Source organism: Octodon degus, unplaced genomic scaffold (assembly GCF_000260255.1).
Source record: "Octodon degus isolate 3935 unplaced genomic scaffold, OctDeg1.0 scaffold00010, whole genome shotgun sequence".
NCBI classification, from domain to species: Eukaryota; Metazoa; Chordata; class Mammalia; order Rodentia; family Octodontidae; genus Octodon; species Octodon degus.
The window spans coordinates 9,817,601-9,842,464 of record NW_004524586.1 but is presented as its reverse complement, the minus strand read 5'-3'; the positions used below and the strand labels follow the sequence as shown (position 1 = coordinate 9,842,464).

At 48.0% G+C, this 24,864-nt stretch overlaps 1 protein-coding gene across 2 annotated transcripts in view; it reads left to right on the top strand.

The window, feature by feature from the left end:
- Inpp5a (inositol polyphosphate-5-phosphatase A) overlaps window positions 1-24,864 on the top strand; it is a 263,156-nt gene that overhangs the window by 207,812 nt on the left and 30,480 nt on the right. For both annotated transcript variants that reach the window (XM_004625559.2, XM_023708885.1), the window contains one exon: window positions 10,538-10,622. In XM_004625559.2, coding sequence (XP_004625616.1) covers window positions 10,538-10,622 — 85 coding nt within the window. The remainder of the gene's footprint in view (window positions 1-10,537; window positions 10,623-24,864) is intronic.

The window sequence follows — 24,864 nt, the reverse complement described above, 5'->3', positions numbered from 1 at the left end:
AGCCGGCTCCGAGGTGGGGCAGCACATGGCAGAGGGCAACAGTGTATGGCGATGGAGAACAGCAAAAGCAACAGCAAGTTTCTGCCTCTTATATCTTATCTAGACTGCTGGGATTAGGACAGTGCAAAGCCAATTAGTTGACTGATTAGTAATCATGCACCCTGAATCTCAGCACCACACACTTGATACAGCCACCTCTAAAAAGACTGTCCTCCATGGCTGCATGAGGCTCTGGGGAATATCTAGACCCAAACCATACCAGTGTGCATCCATGTATGTGTGCGTGTGGCTTGACTCAGCCATCAGGATCTGCCCTCTCTCCAGCCCCTCTCCCTCCGGTTGCAGTCTTGTAAGCTGGGCCTGTGCGGGCTTTGTGCACATGGCTTTGCATTCCGGGTGCTCTGCATGGGAAGGCAGAGGTGGGTCCTTGCATTGCCACTAGCCAGGAGTGTGGCTCTTTTACCTAGGGAACATGGCATCCTACTGGGAAAGGTAGGCCTCCTCAGGGTCATGTGGTCTACTCCCTTTCTGCTTCTGATCACTCCCAGCCTGTCTCCAGCATAAAGGAGTGCCTTGGTGCTGGTGGTATCTACTGAATTCCTGCCAAAAGGAGATGTCACCCGCACTGAGGGCCCAACCCTCAGCTCCATACACAGTCATGCCCTCCTTAGCTGGGACTGACACTGAATCTAGAAGCAGACCTGAGTCCAGTCTGAGCTCACCCCACCCACTGTGGGATACAGCACCAACATGTGGCTGTGGGGCTCAGGTGCTTTGTCCCAGTGAAGTGACCAATGCCTGCCAATGCATGTGTCCCCACCTAGCCCAAAGTCTGGTGCACCTTTCCTTCCACTTTCCTGTGCTTTACCCATACCTGCTCTGGACTGCTCCACTGAGGCTCTATGCCAGCTGCTGCCCACTTGCTCCTGGAGTGGAAAACTGGCTGTTACTATCCCAAGCCAATCAATCCAAATCCTCAGAGATATCACCCAGGTAACAGCACCATGTGTACTGTCATGTCTGGGTTTTTCCAGGAGGGTGCCTTAGTTCTGGTTGGGTATCCCTGAGACCAACCTTCTAGCATCTTCTTCAGCTGGCCATGGGCTGCTGGACGCCCCTCAGGATAGTAAATCAGCAGCTCAGCAGGCAAGAACTTCATAGTACAATTGAATATGTTCTTCCTGACCAACTGGTTCTTTGCTTCATGGCACCGAGGGTTTGGGGGACCTCCCAGAAGTCTGGGAGCCAAGAGAGATCTACTGTCCACTTGGTGTTGGTCAGCATGGTCAGGTTGTCAGTGTAGTGAGGCCACAGAATGTGTCATGGCCCCACATTGCCATGCTTCCACAGCTTCCAGAAAAGCAGCCTTGGGCTTTTGGGCCACTTTTCTATGTCTTTGCATTCCCATGAATGGCTTCTGTGGCGAGCTCAGCCAGCCGCAGATCCGGACCTCCACCGTGTAGGGCTGGGCTGCCGGGCACAAAGGGGGGCTCTGTAGGAGTGGTGAATAATGGGCTACCCTTTCATCAGGGCTGCTAACCTTTTGGCAGCCACCAGCAGACTGCATTCTGCTATGCTGATTGGGGAGGACAATGCTGTGCTGGCCCTTTGAATGGACACTGCCACCAACAGTGCTGCATTCACTGCCGCACTGGGAACCGTGGTGCACATTGTCTGCTGGGCTTTGCTGAGCTGCAGGAGACAGAGAGAAGGCTTCTGCTGAGGAGCCTGCCTTCTGGCTTAATCTCCTGTACAGGCTGTGGGTCCCTGTATCCATGTGATCCGCAGGAACAGGCAGCACCAGACCAGGGGTGGGGGCAGCTGTGCATCTCTATCCCCGAGAGCTGAGGAGGACCCTGTGCTAAAGCCAAGAGTCACATGGCACCCTTTGAAGCTTTTCTGTAAAGTAAGTTTATTCCCAAGTACCAAAAGGTTATTTTTTTTAAAGTTGAGAGAGAAACTCCTTGAGTTAAGCTTTCTAGCAGCTATGGTGGTCAGGACCTGCACAAACAGGATGCCTCACAGCAGAGACACATGACACCCAGTACCAGGAGCACATCTGGAGAGGATCTGCCCTTCATTTCAGCTTGACTTCAGCCACTGAAAGGGATTGTTGATCAGATACATCCAGTTTGTGCCTCAGGATTTCTTATCATAAATAATTATATTTTTGTGTACAATTTTTGAAAGTTTTTACTGTGAATATCTTGTTATGAAAGTCCCGGTTAGTGAAAAGGATCAGGCTCAGAGAAGTCTTGGTAGGTGTAGAGCGTCTGGAAGCTATCACAGGCATCTGTGGCAGAGCCTGGGGTCTTAGGATGGTCTTTGCACGGGCAGAGGCCGGGACACCTGTGCATCTCTAGGAGATGCCTGCACGCGTCTGTGCTGTGGCATTCTGTCCCTCTGCTGACACTCAGGTCAGCCCTTCAGGGCATCTGGAGCCACTAAGCTAGCACCCCCACACTGGCCTTCCTGAGATGCCCACTGTGGAAATGTACTGATACTTTTGAGTCTGTGCAGTGTGGTTTTTTCCACAAGTGACAGGACTCTTCTGTGTCCTCTTTGAAATGTGGCCTGGCTAGTTCAACAGAAACATTTTTACATTACAACTGTGAAATCTTGGCATAAAGCACCCCTCTGTCCCCCCATTATTTTCTCACAAACATAGTCCATTGTCACAGCACTGAAGTTAATTTGATCAACATTGGGACATTTAACTTTTATGTCCAGTCAAAAGAGTTGTTTCATGCTCATTTTAGGCATTCAAAGAAAATGATTGCCAGAAAAATAATGTTCCTGTGAACAATTCAGAGCAATTAGTTCCCAGGGAGAGGTGGTGTGACGCCGGCCGCCACACAGCTCCTCTTTGTCGTTTTATGGATGGTCATCAGTCAGCTGTCAGCCAGCTCAAAGACCCTCCAATCTAAATGTTTCTCTTTAGGCTGTTCCCAGAATTTGCCTCGCTGTTCAGCAAGCAAAAGAAAAGCTGCTGCATCTCTAGGCAAAGGCAAGCCCTGTGCTAAGGATCTAGGTCACCCCAACACGCTGACGAGGCACCCAGAGCTGCTGCTTGTACCTTTATTTACCACCTGCTGCCCCGAAGAAGGGTTGCAGGTGTTCTGTGAGTTCTGCACATACACAGTGAGGCTTCACAAACCTGGGAGGGCTCATGGCACGTGCTGTCTCTCTGTGCCATCGCAGAGTCCCTGCTGCAACTATGACTCCCCAGCCCACAGGCTAGTGCCCTTCTGCTGTCCTCGCAGCTTTTAGGTCAGAGTCCCTGGGCCTATGCCAGTGTTCCCAGTGGCATCCATCAGGAATGTGGCTGATGAGGAGGCATCAAGTCCAGCAGCCATCCTAGCGAAATGAGGTTTTGGTTTTTTTTTTCTTCATTTAAAAAAAAAAATTTTATATTTATTTTTTTATTGAGAAATAAATATGAATGACAGTTTCACAGCTGAGTAATAGGGCCATTTTGATAGTCAGTACACTGTACAGTGTTATCTTCTTTGTGGTTATCCATAGTACAAGAAGCAGACAGGCTTTTCTGTCCAAACACTGTTAGTACACCTCTTTCTTCTCATTGAGTTAAGCAAAAGTAGCTGTAAATTTCTCCTATTTTGTATATATAAATACAAAAAGATCTTTCCTTTGTATCTTTTTTTTTAAATTTTAATTTTTTTTTTTGTCCTGTCAGAGGTGAATACTCTATTGGCGTCTAAATACTATAGGTGTTTGAATTCAACTAAGCAATCTAACACTGTCTAGCAGTCTATAATATTAGTGGGTTATCCTCAGAAGTTAGTGACTTGAGTCTTTTACAGCTCATCCTCTTAGTATGGATTTACTTTATATACTTCATTTTTATACTTTTCTGCTGGATGGTTAAGACCAAGATATAGCAAGACCTATATACCAAGAAATGTAACTTTTGTATCTGATAAGGTCAGCCAAGTACTCTCAGGATTTATCCTGTCGCCCTGTACCGCCTTTTGTACATCTTTTTGTCAGTGTCTGACATGAGGATGAGTCACGGCCATTGCTTGACCAATTTTTGAGAAAATGTTTTTTTTCTCCATGTGACTCCCCCCAGGCTCACTTTAGATCATTGAACACATTTCTCTGTGGCTCCATAATCTTCTTGATCAGCGAAATGAGTTTGTTATGCCTTGTGTCTCAGATGATGGTTGAAATTTGTAGGATTTCTTTACTGAAAATAAGTTGAGTATCTAGAAAGTACAGAAAGCTGTGATAATGAAAAGCCATGTATCTCCATTCAGCAGTGTTGGCGAGTATTTTTCACCACTTTGTGAAGCGATAGAACATATGGATAGCACCAGTGCCCTTATGTCCTGAGTCCTTTGCATGGTCCCTCCCAGTGCCACTTGAATTTGGTGCCTGTGGTTCCTGTACGTGTTTCTATGCATGTGACACACAGTCATGCCCATTTCTGTAGTGTTACGCATTAGCATAGAGGTAGCAATGCATATTTTCATCACTGTGCATATAAAGTTTGTCTTTATACATGTAAGCATCCGCAAGTGGTGTTTTTGAGTGTTGCATTCATGGTATCCTCCTGCACACATTGATCTGCAGTGTATTCCTAGCTTTGGTATCAATGTAGCTCTAGTAGCTTCAACACATCTGGCCGGGGGGCCTCCTCTCTCTCTTGTCAGAGTGGGATGCAGGCCAGTCAGGGAGCCTGGGCACATAATAGATGCCCAGCATGTCATGGGTATGTGAATGAACCAGTTTATATCCAGAAGAAATAACTTTAGTTCCTAAAAATTCCACGTAACTTTATCCTTTTGCTACAGAGCTAGAGAAGTAAGTGGGGACCAAGTCATGAAGAGCCTTGGCTAACAGCTTGTGGAGTCTCTCTTTGTGTTTTTTGCCACATTTAGTGCCCTGGCAGTGGATGCTATCTGGTCAGTTCTGACTGCCGTAGCAAGATACCACAGATGAGAGGCTCAAGCCACAGATGTTTCTCATAGTTCTGGAGGCTTCAGTCCACACTGAGGGCAGCAGAGGCAGGCCAGGGTTCTTTCCTGGGCTGTGGATGAGGTGTCCTGATAGGGTTAGAAAAGCAAGCATTTTGGTGCTTGTTGTCTTCTGAAGACACCAGTGCTTGGGGTCAGGGCCTATCCTCACTCACCTCCATCACCTTGAAGGCCACATCTACAAAGTAGAGTGACCTGGAGAAGGATTCCAAATAGGAATTTAATTGGAGGATACGGTTCAACCTATAGCAGAGTCTTACAACATCCTTCTGACAGGTCACTGAGTGCAGGCCACAGCCAGTTAAGACAAGAGGTGACATTTTAGGACATAAGCAGCAGTCTGTGAGGACAAAGCCGGGGAAGAATAGCATTTATAGTTAATTCCTCATTTAGTGAAACTTCACTCAGATCAAATACGTCTGATGAAGTTCTAGTACTCACGGCTGTCAGTGTGTTGTGCTGTGTACTTAGCCTCAGTGACATCTCCAGGCATTTCCCGTATAAATGCTGTGGATTGTGCATTCTTCTACTGTGATTGGGACCACAGCAGTAACAGGCCAGGAAGGCACTGCTGGCTTGACTCTCAGGGCAAAGAGGATGGGTGGCACCTGCATGCCATAGCAAGTAAATGTGGGCCTGGGGTGGCCTGGCCACATAAGGCCACTGACGGAGTGGAGAAAAACAGGTGTTTCCTAGGCCATAAAGGCTCCCAGTAGAGTGTAGTTAACCTAGGAGCATCCCTGCTTGCTGGGGTAAAGAAGTCAGGCAGACATTGAGGTACCAAGATGAGAAGAAGCTCCTTTGTAGAGGACCATTGCATTGGGAGCCGGTCAAGGGGTACATTAATTGTCGGGACTTTACCTGAGCTCCTTCTGGGCTGCTACAAGGCAGGCCTGGCATTTTTTGCTGACCTGACACTAAGTCAGCTTCTTTGCTTCTGCCTCAGCTGTGTCAGGCAAATAGGTGGATCATGGGGCTGTGCTGCTGGGGTCCCTGCTGGATTCTTGTGGAGGCAGAATGAGGAGTGGAGTTAAGGAAATTTGCACACTGACCATTGTTTATATTTAGTTCAAGGGACTTTATTTAAAATGGCTTAACTACATATACAACACATTGGTTGATTAGGTAATTGAAGATTAAGTGAAAACTTTACACAATTAGACTAAAATATTTTTGGCAATTTTAGCAAGTTTATATTGTCAGTGTTTTTGCTGACAATTTAAAAGTGACCCAGTGATGTGATCTCCTGTAGCCAAGAAGCAAACCAACTTTAGTCAATCTCTGTACACAGGCTCTGCATTGAAAAGTATAGAGCAAAGAGCTTAGCATCATGTCTGCTAGTTTAAAAATGAACAAAAGTAAGGAAGAAAAACCAACTTCCTAGCATGTTGGAATTACTGGAAAAAACACCAAGGCACCTTCCAAACCACTTCAGCTCCTTGGGATAAAATTTTAAAACAAACAAACAAAACTAACTGTATAAAAGTCTGTTCTTTTTATGGCCCCAAAGTGGGCCTATGCACAGATGCTCTGTGGAGCCTGCCCAGGCCACAGAGCCTCGAGGTACCCAGAAATCCCACTAGCATGTTAGGGAAGAGGGAAGTGGCTGGTGGGAGTACTGCAATGCTTGAATTGTTGTCTGCGACTCTTCTCTGGATGTTGTGAGCCCGTTGCATCGTGAGTTACAGTGTCTTCCAGGAACAGGTGGACAAGGCCCTGACCAAGTATGGAAGAGCGAGAACTTCCCCCAGCAAGGCTGTCACATCCTGGAATCACCTGTCAAACTAAGAGATACCATTTCTAGGCCTAAAAAATTGATTTTTATAGCTCTTATTGTAATTCTCTTTTTGAATTAGGTACACAATATTGATGTGGGCCTACTTTTTAATCATAATAGCTACTGACAAGGTAATTAATTTTAAAACAACTCTTTTTCTCCCCCGCTGGTCCAAATGGCACTATATTGAAATTAAAAGTGAGTGCTGGGAGGTCTGTGGGCCTGGCACTCAGGCAATTGCCTCTGCTGGTGACAGCCCCTTCATCTTACTGCTTGCCACATGACCTTCAGAGATGGGTGTTGTTATTAATTGGCTTAGGCTATTATATCAAACAGAGCAGGGCAGGGAAGCATGATAAAAGTTTAGAGTTTTAATGATAGTCTTACAGGAATCCAGATGTGCCTGTGTGGCTTTGTAGCACCATTGCAGGCCCATGAGCGCAGCCTGGAAGACGTGTGGGCGGAAATGCCGCAGGAGGCAGCATTTTCACTCTCCTTAAGCGCTAAGCACTTTTCTGTTTATCAGCTTCAGTCTGAAATCTATTAGTTTTTTTTTTTTTTAATTTACCTCAGAATGGATTCTGCCATGCAGTCAAGCAAGTGTTTGCTAGTCTTCCATCAGCACTGTCTCTTCATATTTTGTTGTAGGCCTTTGTTTCCTCTCCATCAAAACTCAGAGTAGTCTATTGAGCTAGACGCGTATGCCAGGTAATGAAGCACAGGCCCCAACCCTGACTCATTCATGAGCGTGAGCTCCGCTTGTCTTGGTGTCCTAAGACTGTGCCTCGCTGGTGCTCTTAGGCTGAGCATGGCTTCGACTCACTTCCTGTTCCTCTCTGTGGGTACCACCCTCCTCAGAAACCTCAGAATGTCCTCCTCCAGATGGTGGCAGCCAAAGTAGCTGTGCCAGATTGATCACAGAAAAATGTCAAGAGCTCCCATTTCTAGTACAGAATGTGAGGTGGTCTTACCATATTACACTAGAAGAGATGTAATCTTTTAAACAAAGATTTAGCCTATGTTTGTGGCTCAGGAACTAGTGAGGCACTAGTGCATGTTTGCGCTTTGCCCTGCTCTGCCGGTGGACCCTTTGACACCATCTGCATTGATGGGTCTGTGAGAGTATGGGTGAGTAGGGAAGGACATGGGCTGAGAAAGCTCTGAGGTGTGTGCACGAGCATGTGCCTGTACAGCGCGGCCCTTCTGAGGAGCATCCCTGTTATTACAGTCATTTAAAACGTTTGAATCCGGCATTACGCACCAATATCAAGTGAAACATAAATATAGAAAAAGTAAAATTTTTGTCTAAAAAGTTTTTATTGTTTTCAACATTGGAATTTTCTACGAGATATGAGAGTTCAGTGATTTTTGATAGGAATCCATTAATTGTTGTATAAAGTGCACACCTATCTCTACATTGTTTCTACCCAGAAATGTAAAGTACTCTTCTTTCCATTCATTCTTGCAGCCAGCAAAAAACAAAACAAGTGGTTTCCTTTTTCTGTAAAAAGCAGGGGCAGGGTACAGAAAGAATAGAGGAGAAAATTCCTTTAAATGGAGTACAGCTGATGGGATTCTAGGGGGAGCGAGTTCACAGTTGTACACTACTGTTGGATAGGCAGCACTGCCCCCGACTGGCCACAAACCTGACAGGTATCAGGTCTTCAAGCCCATGTCTAAATTTTTCTGGGTCTGCCAGTGCTGACTCTGCAAAACATAAACAGAGCAGCACCTTCTGTCCCCTAGTGGGTATCACAGAGCAACACTGTGAAATAGCTTGCCAGAGGACACTACTGACCAGGTACCCACCCAGCTCTGTCACTGCCTAGTTCCTCTGTAAGCCTCTCAGGAGAAGATGGTAGAGAAGCAGGGAGTCTCGGGAGGAAAGGGCTGGGTGCATCCACAAGGAGCCAGAGTGTACACTTTGACACCAGGCTTGCACAAGACATACAGCCATGGACTTGAGTGGACCTGGACCCCAGAGCTGCCCGTCTGCATGTTTGTGCCCCAACAGGGAGAGCAGCTTGGCCATGGCTCAAAGGTACAATTGCAATAGTTGAAACCTGGCAGAGAACATGATTGGTGAGCTCAGGTGTGGACAGGCCAGGTGGCTAGGCTGGCAGGCTGTGAGTACATGGGGCGGTAGAAGAGAGCTGCTTGTAGTGCCTCCTGTTTCAAATGGACAAGGCTATATTGGAAGAGCTTTTGCTTCTGGAGGGATTCTGTGTCCTCAAGACATCAGTGTGTGTATTCATAAAACAAAAGAAAATGCAGATTCCAGTGATGTGCTAAAAGATGTTCACACTCACTGTAACTGAGGGTGTGAAAGTTGAGAGCCAGGGTCTCTCCAAGCCCAGAGCTCCGTAAGATCAGAGAAGTGAGCTGCTCAGTGCTCCGTGGCCTGCTCTAAGGCACCAGAGTGGGAACTGTTGGGCAATGGTCTGTGGCAGTAGCTGCTTCATAACCTCTTTCTTCCAACCATGGTGGCTTGGTCTCCCTTCAGCATCTCACTGCAGCACACTTTGTAAACCTGAAGAACAGGAAGTAGACACTACACATGGCCTTTCTGGGTTTCTCAAGCTAATGGATCCAGCTGAAAAACACCCAGTCCATGATGAATCAGCTTCCACTCTGTCCATCCCTCTGGCCCCACAGCACCCTGACCCCAGCTCCATGTATGCATGTCACCTGAGCTACAGCCCCTGGCCCCCACTGGCCCACTGGCACATTTGTACCAAGCAGGAAATACAAGGGTGAGAGTCATGCACTGGAGTTTTCTGGTAGCCATTAGGAGTTTCTGAGCTTCTGATTGAGAAATTTCTCATTGACTTTTGTCTTCCTGGCTAATAATTGAGTTTATTCTTAAAAACAGCTGCCTGCTTCTTGCTTTACCCTGTGCTTTTTATAGTAAATGGTGTGAATGAGGCGAGAGTGGCCAGTGAAACCTGGTACTGTGATAACCTAGTTTCTTCTCCCTTTGCATAGACAGCCGCACTGATGTGCTGTTAGCAAGTTCCATGTTGCAGGTGTCCTCATTTTATTTTCATATTAAAAAAAAAAAAAAGAACATTTACTTTGCCTCAAAAGCAAGGGAGTTTCTTGATTGTGTAGCTGCCATTGTCAGGTAAGTGGGAGATTTGCTACACCTGTAAAAGAAGCTGCTTCACATTACTACTGAATGTTTGCTTGTGTGTTTTTCAGTGGAAAAAATCTTCATGAAATAGTTTATGCTTGATTTTGAATATGTGGAAAATTCTTCCAGCAGGGCATTGCCTAGCTCGTACATACACATCTCATAGGCAGTTTGTTGCTTTGTGACTTGGAAATGTCCCAGTGAGATGATGTATATTCCAAGGTGAGCTTGTGTCTCAGTGGGCAAAGGAGCCAAGCCAGGGACGACAGAAGGTGGTGCACAGGCACTCCTGCCTGCTGGCATGGATGAGTTCCCCGCCTGTTTCTGGCTCTTCTGAATATTGTTTATCAGTCAGTTCTGTGCTAGCTTCTGCTTCTTTGTCAGTGCTGCTTCTTTCCTTGGCTTTAGTGTTGTCCTAGCCTAGGTGCTGAGGATAAAGTCCAGTGGCGTTTGTCAACCATGTGGCCTCTATGCTGGGCTAAAGGTATGCAAGTGATCCCTGGGGATTTCCTTCAGCCAAGTTGAAAGTGAGTCACGGGGAGTGTGGAAGACAGATATGGCTGGTCCAGGTGTGGGACTGTTGGGGTCTGGTCATTCAGTGACCTCTAACTCTTTCTTTCCCTGCAGAATTATCGATCAGCGATTTGAGAAAGCTTCCTACTTTGTCTTTGGTGACTTCAACTTCCGCCTGGATTCCAAGTCTGTTGTAGAGGTAGGCATACAGCGTCCTCTTTACAGCCTGATACTGTGCTTGCTTTTATTATTTAGTATTGAAAAAATAGTGGAAAGAATGGTGTTCTTTACAGGCCACTTCCATGACATCATTTTTACTGATTACATTTTTAAAAAAATCATTTATTTACTTGGTACAGGGTCTCGCTACACAGCTCAGACACGTAGTGATCCTCCTGTCTCAGCCTCCCTAGCACTGGGATTATAGGCATGTGTCACCATGCCAGTTTTGGTGGTTGTCTCCACTTGCTCACCCCAGTGCCAGCATGGGCATGCGGTATTGGGGATCAAACCCAGGTCCTTGTGCTTGCCAGGAAGGTGCTTAGACTGCCAAGCTATCTCCCCAGCCCATACTGATAGCATTTTTTAAGGTAAAAATTCCCAGTAAATAATTATTTTTTACTGCTAGAAGAAGAGTCTTTATTGAAATTAGAAGTAGACTAGAGTAAACCAGAGTTAGCTGACCAGCTGCTCTGTGGCTACTGGACCCGAGAGTCATGGCCTGCAGGCTTTGGGGATTATCTCAGAAAACACCTTAGGAGAAACAGCGGAAGGCTGCTGCTTAGACATTGCAAAGCTGGGCTTGTCAGGCTCTTGACTGTTTCACAGCTCCATGTTCAGCTGGTTTTCCTCACTGCACACAAATTATAGACACTTGATTTTCAGCATTTGGGAGGCTGAGTCAGGAGGATCACCCCTAGTGAGGGTAAGGCTGGCCCAAACTATATAGCAAGATCCTAACTCAAAAAATAGGCCTGCTTTTAATTATGTACTTATTTATCTGAAAACTGGTTTCATTTAGTTTAAGAAATCATTTCTGGCTCTTGATCTTGGGGGAATTTGGAGGCCTTGGTGGCTCCTGGGGTTGCTAACAGGCAGGCACACCAGGGCCCTGGGGCTTGTGGAATAATTGTGAACCCTTGGCCCAGGGGCTAGGAACATAGCTGCTAAGGTCAGAAGGAAGTTATGACTAGACTGTGTCTGGGAGGAAAGTGGGTCCCACGGCATGAGCTCAAAGGCCCATTTTCCTGTTGATGAGGCCTGTGACAAGTACATACCAGCCTTGCTCCTGGCTGTTCCTGAGTGTTCTGTCTCCCAGTTCTGTGTGACTGTGGAATTCTCAGGCAGCAGCAAAGAGAAGGTACAGGAAAGTCCCTTGTACCCCCATCTAAATGGTGAGGTATGTGCAACAGGCCTGGCAGATCCGATAGCCCTCTGTAGTGCTCTGTCTCCTTTGAAGTGCTTGGAACAGTGCATGCCATCCACTAGGTACTTCACACGTGCGCCACAGTGAGAACCACATGAAGACACACGGTACGTGGAGTAATTATCTTCCCATTAGTAGTCTCAGCTCCAAATACTGTCACACATTAATCTTCCATCCTTGGTAGAAAATTATTAAAGACAGAGTTGAGCAGCCTTTTGCTTGTCCTGTATCTCCCTTTGGCTGACAGAAATGAGTAATGTGCTATTGAAATCCTCTTTCTTTTTTGTTTAATTAAACTGACAGCATCTCACTAGACAAAGCCTCATGGCACACATGTGTTAAGTGTTTGGCTCTGCAGGATGTTTCCCTGGATATTCACTGGCTCCTAGTGGGGATGCAGCTTTACCCAACTGTGGAGGAGGAAGGAGAGCTTTTAAGATGGGTTTCTTCTGTCCCTCCCGCTGGCTTGTCATCTTTGCTGCAGCCTTTGGAACATCTCAGCCTGGTGTTGGGATCCGAGAGAGAGAGAGAGAGAGAGAGAGAGAGAGAGAGAGAGAGAGAGAAGGAGCTGGGCCTGCACTCTGGCCACCTGCTGTTGTGTCTGCTGCTGTTGAAGGGCATCGTCCCGTTAGCAGTCTCAGTTCCAAGTACTATTACATGTTAATTGTCTGTCCCTGGTAGGAGAGCATGAAAGGGGATGTTGTCAAAAGGTCTTTCCATTCAGCCTAAGCCACCTGGAGCTGAAAAGCTACATTTTCAAGACCTTGAGTCTCTGGCTTGTTGCATAAGATTAGCCTCTTTCCACCACACAGAGTGGCTTCGTCACCTACAGGCCTCCACTATGAGCTGAGTGGCCTGCAGAAAGGTAAAGGACCCTTGAAAAAGTAAAAGCCAGCCAACTCATGATTAGGAAAAGGTCAGAGGAAATTCAAGAGTGCCCTTTTCTTCCCAGGTAGAATAAATATCACAAAAGGGCAGCTACTCCTCAATTGGTCAGGACTGGTACCAGGTAAGCATTCCAAATCTGTCCTTCAGGAATGTGTTTCTGTGAGAGAACAATTCGTGGCAAGATGCAAAGTGAGGTGGGCCGCTAGGTCCCTGGGAGTTTCTGGGGACAGAATTGCTTGGATCACTGTGCAGGGGTGGGAGTGACTCACCTGAAAAACTGTGGAACTTTTTCTTACCAGATGGGAATTTGAGAAAATATCTAACTTGAATTTGCACGTTGTAACTGGGCTTACACACTTGAGAGGGATCATGTTTGGAGAGGCTGGGGGTCAGTGCAGTGCATTAGTGGAAGTGCTGCATTTTTCATTATCAAAAGCTTTCTTCTTCCCAAAGCACTCCAGACCACCTTCGTCCTGGTCTATCACCTTAAGCAACTTTGCTTCATCTATGAGCTGGTCCTGTTTCCTAGGGAGAAGGGATCCTGCCCCACATGTCCTGAAAGAGGGGCGTTTCCAGATCTGGTCCAGATGCCCCCCTGTTGTGGGTGAGGTGAGGAGGAAGAGTGGACATGGAGGAAGTGCAGCCTCAGAATGCCAGTTTGTGCTGGTTTCAGGTCTGGGACCTACCCCAATGTCACCCAGGGTAGGAAACCAGGCACTACTCTGTCCTCCCCATCCTTGGGGACAAGTTATGGTAAAAGAAACTCTTCCTAACATTTTTAGCCTAGCTGGAAAAGGGGGCACAAACATGGACAGAGAGTGCACACATGGAGATGGAACTGTGATGGCTGAAGAGAGTCACCTGAAATCAGAGTTTGGGTTTCGTTCACTGGTGAGATAGACCTTTTTCCATTGTAGCCTTCATGGCTTTAGAAATCAGTCTATGAAGGAAAGGATTCCATGCATCCTTTCATAATGGTCTGCTCTCCCAGGACTTCTTTGTGAGTCAGTGGTAGACTTTCCCAGCGACTGCCACGTTTTTGTGAAAGTCCCTAGAGAGCTTTCAGAACCTCTTAGCTGTGACTTCCAGCCAAATCACTGGAGCAGCTTCAGTACAGCTGTCTCCTCCGGAAATGTAGGTATCTTCTCACCTCATGACTTACCCATCAGAACTCCTTGGGGCTGATCAGGAATTATTTTAACTGCCATACTGTTTAAGTATAAAAATTTCTCACATAGGGCTGGCCAGATAGCTCAGCAGATTAAAGTGCCTGCAAGCAGGTGCAGGGGCTGGGGGTTCGATCCCCAGGCTTGCCGTGTTGGCCCGTCCCTGGGGCATGCTGAGACGGCAATTGAGACTGGGCATGGTGGCACATGCCTGTAATCCCAGCACTTGGGGGGCTATAAACAGGAGAATGACTATGGTCTGGTCTAGTAGTGAGAGCCTGAACACCCTATAGAACCTTCCCTAAACCCCCCCACCCCCCAAAAAATAATCCCAGATAGCTGTTCTTCAGACGAAGAACAGGAGCATGTTTGCTTATTGTCCCCCGGCACATCTGCTGGGCTCCAGAGGTATGTCCGTGTCATGCCTGGCTTTGCCCGCACATGCATTGGTTACAGGCCCAGGACTAGCTGAGGGGGAATGCACACAATGACGTGACAGCCAGGGAGCCTACATGAGAAGCTAGGAAGAAGGCCTGCAAGGCCGGTAGCAGCAGTAGCACTGCTCACTTTTGCCTCCTACAATGTCTGTGAGAAGGTGGGTGGCAAAGCATCAGTTTTAATTGTAGTAAAAATTAAATATTCTGCACTTATGTGGCTCCTAAGGAGGTCACTTTCCATGCATTAAGTTACAGTAATACCTTAGTTCACGAACTTAATTCTTTCCACCATTCCGGTCACAGACTGAATTGGACAAGAACCAAATCAAACCCAGTGGTTAGGTTCAGTGTTGACTATATAGGGACATTTGATTCAGTTCTCATCCAATTCAGTTTGTGGCCAGAATCATGGAAAGAATTCAGTTTCATGAACTGAAGTATCGCTGTGCCTCTTTGCTGAGTGTTCTCAAGATAGTCGTGGCCAAGGCTGTGGTGGCTGCTTTACTGTGTTAGTGGCGGGGGAGAACTAGTTATGGTGGAGCAGCATTGAACCCTCGAGTACCACCAGCTAGGCAAGAAGGCGTCGGAGATGGTGGACGTTGGTCTCTCAGCTGCCTTTCCTCTGCTGTGCATCAGAGTGTGGACAGGAGGGTAGCCAGAGCGAGGCACAAGGGCCCAGCTATTGGGAAGTGCCAGGAGAGCCTGCCCTTGCCTGTGCAGCCCCACAGAGCCTCCTTTCATGGCATAGGCAGTCTAGCCTCACACGAATCACAGCCGGCCACCATTGGTAATCAGGGTCCTCAGGACTCATGAAAACCAGTGTGGGGCAGGATCCACTTCCTGGGCTCCCAGAAGAGCCACCGGCTTTTACAGCAGTCGTTGAATGTCCAGGACACTGGCTAACCGGTAGGTCACCTTGAGCATAAGACTGAGCAGTCTGCAGTCCTAACCTGCCAGCAGGGCGGCTCCTGTCTCCCCATGTCTGCTATAGCCCTCTGATGCTGCAGCATCCCTTCATATAGAAGGGATGTCCTGGATGTGGAGAGTAGTAGCTTCTGAGGGACATACTTTGTAAGATACTTGGAGCTTGTACTTCACTTGTAGCACTATAGAAGATGATGACATAAGAGAAGGAAGTAGTGGCCCTTTCTAGAACTCCTGTGCTTCACTGCACCCCAGGGCAGCATTTCCCTGCACAACCTCACGGGCAGGCTCAAGCTGGCAGCACCACAGACCCAGGTCACCAAGCTGTTGGGTACATCCCGCCAATGGCATGTACCTCTCTTCCCCTTCCCCACCATGGGGGCACTGACCAGTGCAGTTGGGCCACACATGCCATGGGTACAGAACAGGTGACTGTGAACACCCTGGGTAGTGGAGGAGCTAGATTTCAAACCTTACTCTAGCTTAAATTTTATAGAGCCATGTGGCTTGGGGCTACCTTGTGAGAAAGATCTACATGATATTTAGCCAAAGTGTGTGTCCCTTATAGGAGAAAGTATTCCTCATGGACTGCTGTCCTGGTTGCCTGGAATTCAGCAACTACAGCTCAGAGGTGTGGTCTCCACCCAGATGCCTCATTGCCCTTCTTAGCACCCCAGATGAGGCACCATTTCACATGGACATGTGACAGTGCTGTGTGGTCTGCTGTGCAGATTTCCAGGAAGGGATGGGCTCAAGTGTTCCCAGGTGAGGAGACAGAACTCAGAAGAGCAGAGAAAGTTCCCGTAGGATGAACCTTCCATCCCCAAGTCAGGTGCAGTTTTTTTTTTTTTTTTTTTTCCAGAACCGGGGATTGAACTCAGATCCTTGCATTTGCCGTCAAGCACTTATCCTACTGAGCCATCTCCCCAGCCCCCAGGTGCAGTTGTTTTAAGCGATCGGCTTCCTATTAGGGTTCTGCAGGTCACATAGGCTGTGCCTGTGGAGTGAGGAGGCCACACTGTTTCTGGGGTGCTTTCCTTGCTTGCACTCAGCCTTGTGTGACACGGAAGGAAAGGTGTGTATACCCTGATCACACTTGCATCCCCGAGGCATTTGAGAGCAGCCTGAGTTTTGTCTGCAGAACATCTCTTCCCAGTCACCAGGATGAAATAGCAATAATAGCCCTTAAGAAAGCCCCCTGCCCAGGAGCAGGTTACACCCCCTGGGTAAGCCTTAGGTAATTGGTTACTTGACACTTGCCTATGGGCTGCCTGTTGAAAACAGCTGTTCCTGAAGTTGTTGGATTCAAGTTTATGGTCCCTCATACATGATAAATCCAAGACTCTGCCCTTGATATTAACCTCATGCTTGGAAAGCAGTAGTAGGAAAAGAAGTAGTTCTTAAATAGCTTATTTGTTTGATAAATAAATGTGTCTTAGATTTGTGCTCTAATTGAGTTTTTGTGGCTTTTTAAAAACCCTACATATTGCTGTTGTTCCTTTGCTAAATAAAAATTCTCTTTATGTTTTACACAAGGTATCCTTGAAAATTTAAGCAAGGCTAGTGGAAAAGATACAATATGATTTTTAGTATATCTTTAGGGCCATTTGGTCAAGCAAAGACTATAGTTATGGAATCAAAGACCATTTCCCCTCATGACATCAATAGCTGTCAACTATTTATGAAAATTCCATGGTACACAGCAAGCAGCCCACAGCTGTGCCACTGTCTCTGAGGAACTGGGCCAGACTCTGCCTTGTGGGTCTACACACTTTGCCCTTTTCACTATACAGAGTTCTGCCAAGAGGGAAGGTAGAGCCAGCATTAAAGATACTCTTGCCCACCTAGTCCCCACAACCTTGCAAAAGGACCCTGTAGAACACTGTAGCTTTAGCCAGCCTTTTATACCTGACCATTGTGGCCCTTGCCGGCCTTCGGCTGATGCCCGAGTTGCACAGAACTGGCCACCTTGGATGCCAGGCACATCCTTGCCTTTTAATGCATATGCTTCTAAGAAGGGCAGTCTCCTTTTTGGGATGCTGAGATGCCCGTGTCTACAGACCTGCTCCTTGGGAGTAAGAGAAGGAAGCCACAACTGGCCTTGTTCTTTGTTCTTGGGGATATCTAATCCTTTAGCTCCATGTTTTCATATTGCCGAAGATCAGAGTAAAATTAGGAACGGTGATCTGGAAGTTCATAGCAGTAACACAATTGTGCTTAATGAAAAGGTATCAGAAGGTGTCTTTCTCAGAGTGTAGAACATTTGGCATGAGGGTACATTCCAGAAATGCAGGCCTGGTTGATGCTGGACAGGCAAACCTGGTGGTGAGGCCTCTAAGGCCCTTTTCTTAGTTACTTTTTGCATTGCTAAGACAAAATACACAACACTCAACGTTAAAGGGGGAGTCTGTTTAACTCACAGTTTGTGGAGGTTTCAGTCCATAGGCTGGCTCCAAGGCAGGGTGGCAGATGGGAGAAGGCAGCTGTTTATGGTGGTTGAAGACTGCAAAAGCAGAGAGAGAGAGAGAGAGAGAGAGAGAGAGAGACAGAGACAGAGACAGAGACAGAGACAGAGACAGACAGAGACAGACAGAGACAGACAGAGACAGGCAGGCCAGCATGCAGGCTGGCAAGGCAAAGATGAGAGACTGACTCTCCCTTAGATTGTATGAGGCTACCTGCCCTAGGGTGATTGTAGCACTCACACCCTTAATCATAACATTGGACAATGAATCAATCAATCACAAAGTCTGGGTACAGGCCCTTGTGAAAAGCCTGTACCCCATTAGTGCATGAGGCCTTGGGAAGATGTCCAGACACACACCATAATAGCCTTGTAGAAGATATTTTCACTAGGGGTAGAGAAAGCTTCCTAGGGGTAGAGAAGGAATAAAAGTGCAAGTTGGTTTCCTAACATCTGTTAGTGGCCAAGGCTTTGATTTGCTTTGTCACATCACTGAGCCCAGCCCAAAGCAGCACCCCATTCAGCCCTCACTCTGTTCTTATCTGGTGAAGAGATCCCTGTCTTGGAGGGGAGCAGGCTCATCTGATGACCCTGCCTCTCACGGTACTCACAGTACTTTGTTCATATCATGACACTGTCATGCTTACTGACAAGATTCATCAGAGGTTAATTAAATCCATCTCCAAAACAATGAGAGGCCAATGAGCCAGAGCCTGGCTACAGTAAATTAAATGAATTAAATGCAGTGATTGTTCATCTTGCTGGGTATGGCAGGGCCATGCATGCTCGGCAGTGTGGACTCTGGAAGCTCTCAGAGCCCAGTGGGGACTTCCTTATCACTTACAGTGGAGGGAGGATTATAGAGATTGGATGGGTCAACCAGAGCCCCACCCAGTACTCACTATGAAAGAGGCTCTGTGTGTGTGTGTGTGTGTGTGTGTGTGTGTGTGTGTATAAGCCAAAAGGCTCTGTCCCCCATGAGTGAGCAGCATCTTGCATTTCAAATGCAAATTAATGCAAACATGCTTGCAGAGCAGAATTGAGAAGATGATATTGTGATCAAATTTGGCATTGCTTAAGCCATAATTAAAACATACACAAATTAAACACGATTATCATGTACCATCTAATAGGCCCATGCGTCATTACACTAATTCATAATACAGCCTGCAGTTCAGCCCTGGTGGGGGATTGTTCAGAGAATATGTTTTATCCCTTGTGCAGTGGCAGTTGGCAGCTGGAGCGCTCAGCTGGTCATAGTGACGCAGAGTGACAGCAGTACCAGGCGTGCCTGTCTCCTAGTGGCTCAGCCATGCCACACCTGCCGTCCATCACCTTGCTGACATTGGCAGTGATGGATGCATTTTTGGAGTCTGGTGGTCATTTTCAGAAACCAGTTGCCAGTTGCTGACAGGTACATGCATGGTGCCAGCTGGGCTGGATGGGGAGAAGGGGTTGTGCAGCCACCGGCTTAGCAGCCAGGCTAAGGAGAGGCTTTCCAGGATGCAGCTTTCAAACTGGCACTGAGGAGGGTCCCCGCATTGTTATAAAGGATCCTTGTGTCCATTTGCCCCTATCACGTCTGCCGTGTGAGGCAGACTGGCCAGCAGGGCCAGCAGTCTACCCAAGTTGCCTGATGGAAGGAGCCCTCGCCAGACTGTAGTTGATTCCTGGTATCCAGAAGCAGCTGTAGATGAGCCAGGAAGGTGAAATTGCACCTGGACATTAGCCTTGATAGCCTCACAGGAAGCACCTCTCATGTCCCAGATACTTTTGGTCAAACCCAAGAATCCCCGTGGCTGAGCTTCAGACTGGCTGGCATACGGCTGAGTCACTCTGCTGTGCCCCTCTATACACAGGACCCCTTAGCCCACAAGCGTAGTGGATGCAGGCCAACCTTTGAGCCAGAGACCTGGGCCCTCTATCCACGAGCAGATTCCATTAGGGACTAGATGGTCAGGGCCAGCTGTGACAGCTGTTGGTGGCCTGTGTATATGTGCATACAGGAATTAAATCTCTTTCAGACTCATCCTGGGCTTCCTAGTGTGTCCACTTTAGGCTCAGCCTACAGCCCAGAGCAGCCTTATGTGATTTGGAGTTTTGTCCATGGTAATGAGCATCATTATCCAGGGCTTGATGTGGTACAGGTGTAGCTGTATTGTGGGGGCAGATGGAAGGACTCTTCACCTGTAGGAAGCCTCTGACAGAGCTGCTTCTTCAGACCTTTGATGTTAACTCAAGTGGCATGGATTTAAATGTGTGCATCCCAGCTCACTGTTGCCCTTGTCAGCAGTCCTCAGGGATTTGCTTCTGAGTTGGGGCCTGTTATGCAGACAGACCAGCACTGTGGCTCTCATTGGGTACCCATAGCACCTGCATGGGTGGGTTCGTCCTAAGTAGTATCTTGTCACCCCACTACCACCCTGCCGACCTCCCCGGCTGAGTTCCCTCAGAGACCCCTGGATATTCATCCTACTTATGTACACAGGACATGGGAGGAGTGTTGCTTAAAGTGCTGAAGCCTTTGAGTAGAATATGGGATAAAGCTACTGTTCAGTTGAGCACCTGTTTTCTAAAAGAATGGCAAAAGCAGAATTATTCATTGAGATTATTAAACTTACTTTTAAATCATTAGTTCTCAGAAGACACCGCTACTTGGACTGTTTCTACATAGAACCTGTGACGTCAGCTGAAAAAGTGGAACATCATATTAAATTACAACTACTTGGGCTTTATATTAAGGAGATTTTTATTTTCTTCTACACAGACGATAAGCTTTAGTGTTTCCAACTGGTAGGATAATATTACAAATTTCTATTTTATAGAAGAGAAAAAAGCTTGGCTCCAGCACTCTTAGGAATCCTATGCTTTTTGACTCTCTGTCCACGGGGTAGTCCGTCCCTCTCTTCTTTGTACATGTCCTGCCTGGCTCCACTGTGACACTTACACAGCTCTGAGAGCCTGCTGTTATAATTCTGAGATGCTGTGGAGAAGGTGAGCCTGTGCTGTTGCCCCTCTGTCTTCCTAGCCAGTCTGAGCCTGGGGACATTTTGAGAGTGCCACCTGATGCCCTGTGGCAGGTGCACTTCCACCCACAGGTGAATGTGGCCTGCCAGGGAGCATCGCCTCTCCTGTGAGCCATCTCCCGAGTGCAGCAGAGCTGTGTGAGCCCATGTGCCTGAGAACCTGTGCTTCTGCCTAAGAAAGTGGGCCGTGCCCTCCTAGTACGGGAAAAGGCGGGTGCGACTCAGGCTGTGTCAGACCACCTCCATCCTGGCCCAGCTGCTGGGATGCCAGAGAGCAGTCTTAGGAGAGGAGGTGAAAGCATCTTCCTGCTGTGTTACTGTTCTGGAGGGCCACTGTAGGTGCGAGGTACACAGCTCCCCTTAATTTGCCTATAATTGACTGTACCAGTGTACCATACCTGTGCCCACTCCTGTGACACAGTGATGTTGGGACAAGTAAGTATTTTCTCACCCATCATTGAGAGCTATGATCCTTGAATCAGAGTAGATCCAAAAGTAGGTACGAGTTCTTCAGCAGGGCCAGTTTTGGGCAGCAAAAATAAATGGCGTATGGTAGGGTATGAAAGCTGTTCCTGACAGAGCAGCAGGCGGTCAGTGTGTCGCTGTTCCTCAGCCCTTCTCTGTGTCAGCAAGCCCACCCTGACCCTAAAGTCCTAGGAGACCATCTTGGGCCCACTTTCTTTCAGAATACTTTCCATGGTTTTACTGCAGGTTAAGCGTGCACTGCAGGCTTCTTCCTGAGGGCAGGCTGGTTAGCCATCTGCAGCCCTCATTCTCTCCCACTGCCAGGGCTGTATATCTCTATCTGTTGTGGGGCCCATTTGCTGTCTCATCTCCCAAATGCAGACAAAGCATACTTGAGTTTATGTTGTGGAGTTGCGGAGGTACTTGGATTACTGGGGTGTAGCTGTCAAAATGAGGGTGTACCTTGTTCGCTATACTACCTGGACACCCGCCACAATTCACTCTGTGTAGCTGAGAGGTTACAGACATGGCCCTGTGGATGTGAGGCATTATCAGGCTAAACATCTGCTGTAATGCTTTGGGATGGAGCGATAGCCCTACTGAGGCCTGGCCACAGACCATCCACAGCTGTGCACAAAGAACCCCCGTAACCTCTGCTGCCCACTTCCAGCTTCCTGGGCTGCTCCTACCCTCAGTAAGTCATGTAGGGCAGTGGAGGTGTTCAAGAGCCAGAAGAGCAGTGCTCTTGGTTCTCAGAAGCTCCATGTCTGTGTGTGTCTGTGTGTCTCTGTGTGTGTGCCCTGAGAAAAGAGGGCAAATCTTCGGCTAGAGTTAATTTGATACTATTTTTACATGCCATGTAGTCATACTGAGTTTGGCATGTACTTGCCAGTTTTCTGTTGGCCTCTTACCTCAGTAAGGGTTCAAGTGGCCTCTCCACAGGGTCGTGTGGGGTGAGGGGCCCCTTGTTTGCATCACACATGACCATTAGTGTAAACAGCTGTCAAAATGAACATCTGTTGGGTGCACACAGACTTTGTAGTACAGTGGTTCAGCCCAGAAAGGGAATAGTCAGAGAATTTATTGATACTTGAGTTGGGTTTTCTTGACATCAGTGATTTCCTGGAGGAAAAGGTAAGAATAGGGAGACCCGGAGAGCTCAGTGTAGAAAAAAGGGAGATGACTGTCTTGGGAACTGGCAGTGCAAGATGGCCAGCAAGGTCATCTGTAGTCAGGTAGGGCCAGCGCTTGAAGAACCTGCCATATGCAAATTGCTGGACTTGGTCTGGTTCCTGCTGCACAGATTCAGTGCAGGTTCACACCACACAGGCCTCTCCAGCTGAGCTAAGAAAGCAATGTCCTCTTCCAGGAGAGGACTGCAAACACCTATCACCCTAAACTGTGTCCAAAATGAGGGCAGAGACTGGTGTCGAGTGCTAATTGCGTTCTGCTAACTATAACTCCCATGAAGGGTACCACTTTGAAGATGTAGGCATCCTCTGGTCACAGGCTGTGCAGAGAGAAATCTCCTGCCCCGAAGAAAGCGAGGGAGAGCTGGGAGGGAGGTCTCCTAAGCATTGCCCCTTGGGTTTCTGCTTTGCACAGAAGCCTCTGCTCCTGGATGAGGTAGTGAGGGCCTGAGCCCAGGTCCCATGGCCTTGAACACAAATCTGATTTCTTGGTTCAGATGGGGCATCCTGTGACTGAATGTGGGTGCAGAGGGAAGTATGTGTGAGTAGGCAGAGTCAGGGGGACTGGGAGGGCCCCACGAGCACAGGCAGGGCCCCTAGCTTCTCCAGCCTTCCTTGCCAGTGCCATAGAAGAGCTGTGATGTGAGAGAGACTCCTTGGAGACCAGCTCCTGCTTCATTCTGAGACCATAGATACCCGACCTACCTTGGGCCTCTCGGGACTGAGGGTGGCTCCCAGCTTCAGTCTCATTAGTTAGAAATGCTGTCCTTCAAAATCCAGATGTGGCTTAGTTCAGTCCAGCAGCTGGGTCCTGATGCTTCAGAATAACTTCCCATGCACGTTTTGCTGTTGAGTTAGCTATTGTTTCTTATTGAAATCTTGGAGATCATGACTGCAATTTCAGTAAATTATATCCTCATGAAAAAATGTCTGCAAGTGAGCAAGTAGGCCGTGATGTTGAACACACAGCTCAGGTGTTTGAATTCTGTTTCTGGAGTCCCACATGAACCTGAGCGTTACAGAGGAAGAAGGTGTATTATTGAAATTCATAATGCCAGTTTGTTCTCTGCTGAGATTTATCATGAGCAGGCATGCTGCTCCCTTTGGTGCTTCTGTTTTGAACTGTTATTTTTGTTTTAAGGGTTATTTCTTTTACAATCGTCTTTCGGATGCTCCTGTGAGCATCTGCCTGTGACTGAAATTCAGGCAGCGGATGCAGCCACTCCTCGCCCCTCTTTGTCCCTACGCCTTTGTTCCTGATTTCATGCTATCAGAGGGGCTGCATGTTTTCCTGCGTGAGGTTGTCAGAAGGATAAAAGCGCAGGAGCAGGGTCACATCTAGAGGGACGGGCGTGAAAAATGGGTAGAATGTATGCTCAGGCCCACCCACCAGCTGCTCCCCTCTGCGGACAGGGACAGGTCTTTAGAGAGAAGCAAGTACCTGGTGCCGCGGCCCTGAGGGCTCCCGGCTGAGTTCTAGCCCTCTGTCCCTCCCCTGCCTTCCCCTCCTTCCATCGCTGCACAGCATCATGGAAGTCAGTAAGGTGCCAGGAGGGAAGAGTGCTTAGAAACTGAGGACGGCTGAGTGCTGTCTTCCTCCATGTGAAGGGTGGCTGTTCAAGTCACTTCATCATCACCCTCAGCCTGACACCTCTGCCTGGGAGACAGCCTCAGGAGCCTCTGGTGTGGCCACCTGAGGAACCTTGGGTGAGGACTACAGGGGACACACCTCTGTGGCACCCAGCAGATGGGTCCCCACCTCCACCCCCCATGGACTTTGGGAACTACCAGACCTAACAGAGTCTGGTTTAAATGCATCTCCACTTTGGGGCACAGGCCATGACTAAGGTAATAAAGCAGGAAGTTTCAAGTCCTGCCCTGAACGCTAAAGAAGATTTTGTTTCTGAAAAGAAATTCCAGGTGGTGTTCTCTGGGGTGAGCTGGACTGACCTCTACAAAGGTGGAGGTGCCTCTGCTCCATCGGTCTCTGGCTGGAGTACTAGGCCCTAAGGTGCTGGTGAGGCCAGGAGTGGGCAGTGCAGCTGCTGTGTGTGGATAAGGTGCACTACAGGGAACCTGTGTGGTGTCTTCTCAGAGGTCAGAGGCTTCACAACCTCAAGAAACAGCTTGTTTTTGTTTTCATTTTAAGGTTTTTTTACTTCCTATTTGGTGAGAACAATTGATCCAGCCCCCGAGGATCCACCCCTGCAGTAGGCATGTCTGAGAACCGCCTGTCCCAGTGGTGGGTGTCTGCACCATGGCTCACCACCCAGGGACCCCACCTGGAGCAACTGCTCAATGCACTGAGCAGGTTCACTAGCAGGGGGCCATGATCAGGAGTTCTACCACCACCCCCGAAACACTCGCGACTCTGCGTGTCCATGGATTTAAGGAACGTGTGTTAGCAGGGATGTTCTGGATGCTAGGCACTCGCGACTCTGCGTGTCCATGGATT